Source organism: Electrophorus electricus, chromosome 1, assembly GCF_041902795.1.
Source record: "Electrophorus electricus isolate QZ-2024a chromosome 1, ASM4190279v1, whole genome shotgun sequence".
Taxonomy (NCBI): Eukaryota; Metazoa; Chordata; class Actinopteri; order Gymnotiformes; family Gymnotidae; genus Electrophorus; species Electrophorus electricus.
In genome coordinates this window covers 45,214,506-45,225,325 of record NC_137497.1, presented here as the reverse complement: position 1 = coordinate 45,225,325, position 10,820 = coordinate 45,214,506, and the positions used below count along the sequence as shown (strand labels likewise).

At 44.3% G+C, this 10,820-nt stretch overlaps 1 protein-coding gene and 1 long non-coding RNA gene across 2 annotated transcripts in view; one reads left to right on the top strand and one right to left on the bottom strand.

Moving 5' to 3' along the window:
* The first annotated feature begins 4,451 nt into the window (after positions 1-4,451).
* LOC145650073 (uncharacterized) lies at positions 4,452-6,690 on the top strand. Its single transcript, XR_014116665.1, has 3 exons — positions 4,452-5,244; positions 5,582-5,668; positions 5,833-6,690. It is a non-coding gene; the product is annotated as an uncharacterized LOC145650073 (long non-coding RNA).
* Positions 6,691-7,937: 1,247 nt separating this feature from the next.
* c1h8orf34 (chromosome 1 C8orf34 homolog) overlaps positions 7,938-10,820 on the bottom strand; it is a 68,154-nt gene continuing 65,271 nt past the window's right edge. Inside the window, exons 14-15 of the mRNA XM_081721953.1 lie at positions 9,186-9,233; positions 7,938-8,715 (exon numbers count right to left, since the gene is read on the bottom strand). Of these exons, the coding sequence (XP_081578079.1) occupies positions 8,708-8,715; positions 9,186-9,233 (56 nt within the window). The 3' untranslated portion in view covers positions 7,938-8,707. The remainder of the gene's footprint in view (positions 8,716-9,185; positions 9,234-10,820) is intronic.

The window sequence follows — 10,820 nt, the reverse complement described above, 5'->3', positions numbered from 1 at the left end:
TTCACCTCCATCTTACTTCTTCCTGATGTATCCAACATCACTCACGGCGTCAGCAGCGGCTCAGTCCTGCCGCCGATACTCACCTCACCAGGCCCACTACTGCGGTGGTATTGGGGTGGTACTGATTGTAGTATTGGGGTGGTACTGATTGTAGTATTGGGGTGGTATGTACTTCTATGTACTTGTGTACTTCTAGGTATCAGCATTCATCCCTGTATTCTACAGTATTCTAGTTCATTGGTATGTTGGACTCTGACCTACCGTACGGTACTAGGATGTATTCTATGAGGAAATGACAAAGCACTTTTGTAAGTCGCTCTGGATAAGAGCGTCTGCTAAACGCTGTAAATGTAAATGTATGGATGGTATAGGGGGTGGTATGCAGGGTGGTACTGAGGGAGGTACTGGGGTGGTACTCTGTCAATCATATTTAATCCCGCCAGCTTTTCCTGGTCTTTCAGTTACAGGTTGACCTTTGGATAATTTGTCCAATGTCCCAGAATTCCACAGCATTTTTTAAAATGTACTTTGAAGGAAGGTATAAAAATGCTCTTTTGGTTTTGGGGGCTTATAAGTGGTTGTACATCTGGTGGTGAAATGTTCTCAGAAGTCAGTCAGTCATCCTGGAGTGCTGAACTCTACAGAAATCTGGCATATCCATGCCTACATTGGAAAATGTTCTGGCTCTGTTCTGGTTGAATAAAGTATTCTTCAGTAATCCATTATTCTGATCTTCTGTGCCAGTCAGGTGGTCAAGATCACCAGCCACATTCAGGGCAGTGGAGTCTCAGTGGTTCAGGTACTGGACTAGTAATCAGAAGGTTGCCAGTTCAAGTCCCACCACTGCCAAGTTTCCACTGTTGGGATCCCTGAGCAAGACCCTTAATCCTCAAATTGTATTCAGTCAGAATTGTAAGTCGCTTTTGATGAAAGCATCAGATAATTGCTGTAAGTGTAAATGCAATCCTGCCTCTTCACACTGAACCCAATGGTTCATTCCTGCCTCTTCACACTATATCTACGCCTGTAAATGATATTTTCCGCCTCACGTGTCCTGCTCTGCTGGCTCTAAAACGTCTTCGGTCTTTATGTTGAGAGAGAACCATAATATGCTCCAGATGTACATGTCACATCTAGAATCAACTCTAGGCCTACTAGGCCTAGTGACATACTGTCGGCCAACATACCACAGAACAGACAGTTGTCTGCTTCGTTCGGGAGTCCCTCGTATGGAAGAATTGTTAGAGTTACCTACAATTCAGTTCCCTTCTCTGTAAATAACCTCCCCGTTAATTAGTAGTGCTACATTTTTCTTTTGCTCTCATGTTTTGCTATCTTGTTTATTTTTAAATAGTTGATAAGCCATGTCAAATATGGCCTGGAGTTGGCGACATATCATGTCATGTCTGAACATGTTGCACTTTCTATATCATTTACATATTTCCACTTACTCAAATTTACACATTTCTACCTACTCATTGATTTTGTTCTCTATATACACACTAGTGCATCTCTGATTAAAGTGTGCGTGCTTCTCTGTATCTCTGAGTGTTTCTCAGAATAAGTGAAACGTGGCCCAGATCTGTGAGGAGGAACAACCAGAACAGACGAGCCAGACACTGAACGAGAGGGAGAGGGTTAGGAGAACCTACAAACTGTGGACAAAGTATCATCCTGAAATTCTTCCTCATTTCACCCAGTGTGGACATACATCACCTTAAGTTGAATCTAACAGTTTTCCCCTTAAAATTCCATTAATTTCAAATGTCGTTTACTAGTATTCACAGCTCAGTCCATAAAAACACGCCCCTGTTACAGACTGACAGCTGAATTATCACCGGTGTAACAACATCAGCTAAAATTTACAACTTTTCAAAATTCAATCTTCAGACTCAAAAGAATCTTTCATGAACATGATTTTTCTTCCCATTAACTGTACTGAGAGAAATCTGAAACAAACTCATAATGAGAACTGCTGGCTGGTGTGAGGGCCAGTGTTCACAAGCCACCAGCCTCAATCTTCTGTAAAACAGATTATTCCAGTATTGTGTGGAAAAAACCCGGAGTTTGATCTCTGACAATCAGCAGGACACAGCGAGAGCAAAGGCATTCAGATCTCAAAGGACATTTCACCACAGAACACAGACATGGGATTGAACCGTGTGTTGAGAGAACATTTAATACGAGCATCTAACTGCACAGGCTGTGAACCAGACAGCATCTCATGAAAGAAGCTTTTAGACAAATGCAGCATTGTTCCGAGAAGCAGGACAAACCTGGCACACACACACACACACACACCATGAGTCAACCTGATCACCACACAGAGACACACACACACACACACACACACACACACACACACACACACACACACACACACACACACACACACCATGAGTCAACCTGATCACCACACAGAGACACACACACACACACACACACACACACACACACACACACACACACGAGTCAACCTGATCACCACACACACAACCAGCACCAGTCAACCTGACACACACACACACAAGCAGCTACAGGCCAGCTGAAAGTGTTCCCTGAGCACTGGTTCTCTGCTCCCTGGTGGACATCGATTGCTAGTCCCACCTTTGTTGTGGCTGGTAACAGTTCCATGCTGGAAGCCGTGGAGGTCAGTGATCATGCAGGCACAGTCGAACGGGGAAGCGCCACCATCACGCCAGGGCCACATTTCTGTACAGAGCACTAGCTGATGGCACTTCTGAGACTATCAGACCATTGAGCAGCCGGCACTCAATCATCAACATGAGATTCCTTGACTGATACTTAATGATAGCACAGAATTTCATGACAACTGAAACCTTCCATGATCTGCAACATCTGTGACGGTCGCCAGATCTTTCCTGGCATCCCTTCAAGAAAACACATTCCATGTTCACACAAGAATCCAGCCCGGAGTACACTGTGTGTTTTTTCTAACCGTGACCACATCCCCGACTGATCTAAAGTCAGAAAATAACTCTCAGAAAATAACTAAATGACATCTGCTGCTAATGTATTATTAATCATCAGTTCAGTGTCAGCAGAGACGTCAGCGGGGATGACGGACAACTGAACTCTGTTCGTTCTGATCAGCATTATGTCACGTTTTTACCACGACTCATTCTGCTATCGGATCCTCTTTGCTCATCACTGTAAGGACCAACAGCTCTGGCACATCTGGAGAGATGTGGTCGTTCTCTGGAACATCTGGGGGGGAGACAGATCACGTGACCAGACCAGAGGGGGGGTCGTGGCTAGCAAATCACATCTGCCTGAATTTCTGAAGATGAACTGATCACGCAGAAACATTACGGTTAATGTGTCCAAGTTACTGCGACTGAAATACTGAGAAAACAGGAATGATGCCCAGCAAGGTTGTGTGTGAATCCATGATGAAGGGATGCTGCCCATCACTTCTGAGCTCTTTTCTTAGACTGAAGTAAACATGAAAGAAAGAATCACTGTCCTTTTTAAAGATGATGACTATTCACATTTTGAAAAAAAAAAAACACCACCATGAGTAACAATGCTAAAATTATCAGAAGCAAAAAAAATTTAAAATCAATCCTTGGATCGGGTGAAGATGTGAGATTGATGTGTGATTCAACCAGAGACTGAACTACAGCCTCTGAGCAACCTGCCACACTGCTACACACACACAGTGTTGTACTGCTGCATGCAGGCACGCACGCACGCACACACACACACACACACACACACACACACACACACACACACCCCCGCACTGCAACCTTTACTGCTTGGCCATCATCATACACACCCATACATCAGGCACCATGGCCATAATCCTGTCTGACCCATTCCAACATCTTACACATACACGCCAAAGATTTCCTGGCCTAACAGAGGTGTGTGAAGATGAAGAATGAGTTGAGATGTTTGTCCATGTATTCTGACCTCAGCACTTGGATTCAGACAGACATTTCCTGAAATAACTGTGTGGTGCGACTAGACACTTAAATATCTCAAAGACCAAAAATTCAAAAATGCATTATTGAAATGTGAAATGACTCAAAGACCCAAACCAGAACACTGATATAGCAGGTGGTGCAGTTTATCTGAGGAACTCAAACACATGGGTCTAAACATTCTCTCCAACCGATTAATTTCTCAAAAGAACTAACATTTTTTGCAGTTTCATTTTCACAATCAGTTTCTGGGTAGTCAGAGAAAGTAGTACACACACACACACACACACACACACACACACACACACACACACACACACACAAAGAAAGAAGGAAAAACAAAACAGAAAACCCCCTTGATACTAAAAGCCCTTCCCAGTTTCTAAGTCAGATCACCGCGAAACAAACAGGACACTCCAAACAAACAACTGCCCAGACACCGAAGAAATGAAGTATGAAAAGCTTCAGCGTGTTTGTGATCTTTAAATGCTTTGGCTGGACGTGGTGTAGCTCACCAAGCGCGAGAGGCGGTGTGGCACGCGCAGGCCCGTCCGGTGAACGCGCGACACTTCCAGAGTCTCAAAGGTGAAGCGCGCGGAACTTGTGCACCGACCACCTGCTCAGATAGCGCGAGCGAGTCGTATTTACCGATTTTTACTTTTACCGTATTTTTACAACCGTGTTCATTCTGAATGTTACTGATCGCGTGCCGCTCAGGCGTCCGGTTCACGTGCTATTCCGAGTAGCTCTGCGTAACCTCTTCACTGATTGGTTGAAATGTTTGATTGAACATTTATTCACACACTCAAGATCATTTCCCACCGGAGTTGTCCTGCGATATACCGCTCGCACGTGCAAACCTTGTGCATTTACTGTTTTGGTCACTGATGTCTCCAAAATTTCACAGGCTGCACGTGGCGTCACGTCATCAGTACCCTATTCCTGTTTTGGCTATCGCCTTCATTTAAATGTCCCACACACCACTGGCTAATGAACTCTTCCCGCAGTGAAACCAAACATTAATGCAGACAAAGACACGCATGGACTGGCTGAAGGACCAGACTGTCCTCGGGTGTCACGAGAGAGGACGAGGATCAGAGCGGCACGCGGCAGTACAAAGTCAACAGGACAAACGAGGTCAGGCACGAGTAACCAGAGCGGGAAGAGCGTTGTCACCGCGTCGGAGACGAGAACTCACAAACTGTTTCTGGGCACAAACCAACAAAACCAAACTCACCAACCTTTACTAAGACAACGAGAACGCGCAGAAGAGGGACGCTAATGAGACTAACAGGTGAAAGACAGAGCTCAATAGAGTAATGGCAGGGTTAGGGTTAATGTTAGGGTTAGCGTTAGGGTTAGAGTGGTGGTGGGAGAGTTAATGTTAGGGTTGGGGTTAATGTTACGGTTAATGTTAGGGTTAAGGTTAGGGTTAGAGTTAAGGTTGGGGTTAATGTTAGGGTTCATTTTGGGGTTAGGGTTAATGTTGGGATTAATGTTGGGGTTAATGGGGTTAATGGTGGGAGAGGGATAGTAGATGTGACACCAGGATACTCAGTGGCAGCAAAATGGTCAAAGACAAAATAAGAGCAAATGATCTTCTGTGTCAATATTAATGTTTCCACGGTTAGATAATTCCCAGTCTACCAGGGCTGTGTTGGGATTGCATGGACCAAAAAAGTGCCGACTGCTGATTGGCTACATGAACAGCCCACAGAGTAAGCCTCCTTTATACCGGTTTGTTTTTTCTCTTATTTGAAACCACCATTTTCAAAACAGCGTATTCATTCCCTGTAATTATTATATATGTCATTAAAGCTATGCGTTGCCTCCACAGTCACACAAATATGTCCCATTTTCTTTGATTTGCTTGTGTTTGGAGTCCCTTTTCCCCACAGGAGCCGTGCGGCTGCTGCTTGTGCGTCATCACTTGGAGGTCGACCTGCTCACCACTCAGGTTCCAGTGAGCTGTTCTGGGTGATGGTGAAGTTCAGACACGTCTGGAGGGGCCAATGGGGCTGCAGCCATAGCAGAGACACACACCTCTTCAGATAAAACAGCATCTGGACCAAGAAATAAAATACAGATCAGACATGTAGATGATATGAGTCAGTCCAGTGTCTCCAGTGGTGACATCCAGCTTTCTCTTGGGTTAATTAGCACGTTGTCATGAAACTATTTGAAACTATAATAGACCTGATTATGAAACTTTCTGTGTTGTGAAAATGACCCCTGTAGTTTATATATATATATGAGAGAGAGAGAGAGAGAGAGAGAGAGAGAGAGAGAGAGAGAGAGAGAGAGAGAAAGAAAGAAAGAAAAAAAAAAAGTGTGCTTGTCCCCAGACAAAGATTTATTCGTGCATTATGTCAGGATTAATATGACTTGGTTAGGCAATAAATAAAGCGGAAAGCGGAGAGAGGAGCGGGGAGGAGACGTGAGCTGACCAGCGTCGGTGGTCCTGAACTCCTGGAGAACATGGTTGCTTTGCTCCTGGGTGGCCCAGGAACTTTGGAGGCCTTCCCTTAGTGGAGAACAAGCAGTAAACAGGACTAGAGAGCAGTTGGTTTCTTTTTTCTGTTATTTAAAGTCTTTTTTAAAAGTATTTAAATTACTGGTTAGATCAATTGATATGCAGTGGGCAAGTAAATGCATTAGAGCCTTTCAGACATCTGCATCGTGGTAACTTCAGTTCCCAACACGCATGTCCAACTGGGGTTCCTAAATTATTCTGATCTGGTCTGTGCTTTGCCAACATGAAGAAAAATAAAAGCAAAAGACAAATATCTGAAAAAGGATCCAATTTGTACACAGATGAAACATGCCCTGAATATCATGTCCAACTGATTTCTGTTTATCCAAAACCTAGAGAGTATATGATGTTTCATAATATAGAAACCTGAAGTGCTAAATCAGTAACTTGTTAGCATAGCACACATGAGAAGAGTTAGAATCCCTCATGATCCAACCTGGACTAAGTTCTCAGGAACCTTTTAAAAGTATGAGATGTTTTCTCATGTAATCACACCCCCTTTTCCTAACATAATTCTAAACATTATAGGGGGAAATACCTGATTAAAATGACACACATCTGATTAAAATGAGTGGCAGATGAACATTCAAACACAGCCTTGTTTAAAGGTATGATGCCACTGTAGGAGTTGACAGGCCAAGCTGTTCACAGCCTCCGTTGTGTGTGAGCCTGGGACATGTGAACCCAGCAGTCGTGTCTGGTGAGGGGTCAGCATGAGGGGTCACAGGGAGCTGTACAGTTGGGTTAGGACGTGAATTCCCCGGATGTCTGATTATCCTGCCCTCCATCTGCCAGTAGATCTTACACACTCCACATTGACATCCACACATCTACAGGACAGAGGGGGAGGAGCTGGTACCCAGGCCACAGTGTGGACGAGAGCGAACAGAGTCAGGAAGACAGTGAGCCGTATTGTTTTCAGAGTGGGCTGTGTAAACTCTGATGCAGAAGGGTGTGTTGGGAGAACTTGGTGGCCTTCAGCTCAGCCATCTTCACCGCAACACAAAGAACTTCGGCACAAACCACAGGAGCAAAGGCTGGCGAGTTCTCAACAGCGTCAGCTCTGAAAACAGCATCTGTCAGATGGTTGGAGACTAACTGCCTGAAAGAGGGGTAAGACTACCAGACCTCTGTGGGAATTGTCAGAATGAACGTGTCACCATGGAGCAGCAGCACAACAGCAGTACAGTCCAGGGAATCACATCTGTCCAGGGAATGAACTCTATTCCACAGGATTTCTAGTCTAGGAATAAAAGTTTCGTGCTTATAAATTTCAGACCCTCCAATGGTGCATTAAACAAATCATCAGCCCAGCAACTGTACAGCGGATTAGAGTGTAACTTCTGCTACCTAAAAGAGGCCTGCTTTACCTCAGTACGAGGAGGAGGAGGAGGAAGGTGTGTTAGTGTGTGTACATGTAGGAATATACGTGTAGGAAAGGCAACAACACACAGTCCTGTATGAATGAGTTTAATCTGCATCACACAGTAAGATCTAGCAGGCACAGAAATCAAACATCTCACAGCTTTACAAGTTCTATACATGGTGTAGGTCAGCGGTGTTTGGTCCTGGAGATCTACCCTGCACAGTTTGGTTCCAAGTCTGTTCCAACAGAACTGATCCAGTTAGCCAAGTCCTTCATTAGCACCTTGGAAGCAGGTGTGTGAGATTAGGGGTGGAGCCAAACTCTTCAGGGTGTCAGACCAGCAGGACTGGACCTGGGTAGGTAATCGAGCTGTAGGTAACAGGAGAGTTGTGGTGTGGAACACCACAAGAAATACAGCTTCTCCGAGATCTATAACGACCTGTGAATTTCATAGATCTATTTAATGCCCGATAAGGCAGTCATTTCCTTAACTAATATTATCAAAATATCTTTGTTTTTGTTGTTTTTCTATGTCCAGTCATTTGGCACATAGTCATATCCATACTGTGTCCGTGAATGCATGGCCGTTTCTCTCTGCTAAACTCTAGGAAACATGCTAAAAACAAGCCACAAGCACAGGTCATTCTCAACGATGAGCTCTATAATTTCAAGTATTTCTATATTAGCATATAAATGTACCAGGTTCTAAGAAATATTAACCTCTGTGGAAAAAAAAGTACACAATCTATTTTTGTAATACGAGTAGAAAAATATGAGTCTGTGGCTTATTCACAACGATCAAATGCCCTGTAGGATTGCATAAGTGTTGGAGTGGGTCCATGTTTGCAGCTGTTGTCCTTATAGGCCTACAGGAGGCATAAAGAAAAACATCAGTTGTTTGGAGACTTCACACACACTCAACCACTAATGAGAATAATTACTGTGGTAATTATGAACACTTCAGTATTCAAACATGTCAAAGATAAACATGAAAGTAGAAAAATGATTTGTGTGTGTGTGGAAATGTATGTGTGCGTGCATGTGTGTGAGAGAGAGAGAGAGAGAAAGAGAGTGCGAGTTTATGCGTGTGCGTGCGTGCATGTGTGAGAGAGCGTGAGCGTGTGCATGCGTTCGTGTATGTGTGAGAGAGTGCGTGTGAGTGTATGCATGTGCATGCGTGTGTGTATGTGTGAGAGAGCGCACGCGAGTGTATGCGTGTGCATGCGTGTGTGTATGTGTGTCCATCCCACTAACACACCTCAGTAATGTTCCCCTGGACTCTCTGTGCTACACAGGCTGATCAGTTTTCATGACACACACTTGTAGAAACGCTCACCTGAAAACACAGACCTTTTACTGGTGTCCCTCCTTCCAGTTGGATTACCTACACACAGACACACACACAGATTTTGAATTAACATCTTGTGTTAGTGCTTGATCACAGTTTCCATTCTGTGTGTTCGCCTTTTACCTAAGAAGCAGAGGATCATCACTTATCATTAGCAATCTATCACTAGCAATGAATCACTAATCATTAAACAATGAAACCCCGTATGTCAAACCTCCTTAGTGCTGATTTTCACTGGCCTCCCAGGCGTTGAATCTTTACTTTTTATTTTCCTGTTATCACAGAACAGCCAGCTGACAAACTCAGGGACTACAGCAGAGAGTGCGTTTATCATCTCCGTGGAGACACAAAGCAACCACACTTACTTTTATAGAGAAAAATAAATGTCTATAAAGTGCATCTGATGTTGACTTGTTTTGTGATTTTATACATAAAAATACCACAACTCCATGAGCCTGTAAACATAACCAGAGTGTCTAACTCAACCAGCTGTCTGAGGACTCCCACGCTCCCTAGCTGGGTTTGGAAACGCTTCCCTCCACTGAGGTCACAGCTCTGGGAGGAGAGGGGATGAGGCGTCATCCCTATTTCACAGGATTAGTGGTTCCTCCCACTGAGGAAGTCTCCAGAGTAACAGGAAGTGGTTATGAAGACAGACCTTGGGCTCAAACCCTGACCCAGTAAGCTAACGTGTAGATGCCCTTCTGCCAAGCTGAGAGTTCCTGATGCTAGGCTCCAGGCTGGCAGTGCCACGGCTGATAGTCTCCCCGTGCCTCACAGCCCTGGCTGTCCACGGCGTAGCGAAGACAAGCACGCTTGTTTTTGTTTTTGTTTGTTTTTCGAATTGATTGATTGGAGAGTTTTGCCCCCTGACCTCTAAGTACTGTTCCATTGTATCACGATTTCTGATTGGGTAGCAGATAAATTAATCTGCATAGCTGGTCAAATGCTTGAATTTAATTGGAGGATATTCCCTGTTTAGGTGAAGATCCAGTTACGTGGAGATGAGGAGATGCTCTAGGGAAACACTCACCTCTGGCTCTAATTACTGCATGTATTATTAATCCCAGTGTCATTTATATACAGATTAACACACAGCTGACTGTCCAAACACACAGGCAGAGACACATGTAGGACAAACGCTGGTCTTGACCTCATCAACCCCCACTGGTCTGCACACCTGTGGTCTCATGGAGACTGACATGGTCATGCGCGGCGTTTCTCTACTTTTCTCTCTCTTTCTCTCTCCATCTATATGCAACATTCAGGTAGTATTTTGTATGTTATATTTCTATATATTTCTTAGTAAACACACACAGGGATAATTGAACACAGCAACAAAATCCCCAACCCAAGAAAAATGCGTGCATAAGGAAAGTGTGGAGGAGTGTGTGTGTCAGGCCAGCACTGTGATTTAAAATCCTCATAATGTGACTATTGGACTCCAGTGTTCTGGAGAACGACGCTGTGCTGAGGGTGTGGACAGACCAGGAGACGCACAGGGAGATGCACACATAGGATTTATTAGTGATGACGAACTGTGATTGGACAGAAATAGACTCCCTGTGCCAGCTTGGAGCACACTTCATCTTTCACAGTGTCTGTTTGGACTTGAAACCTAAG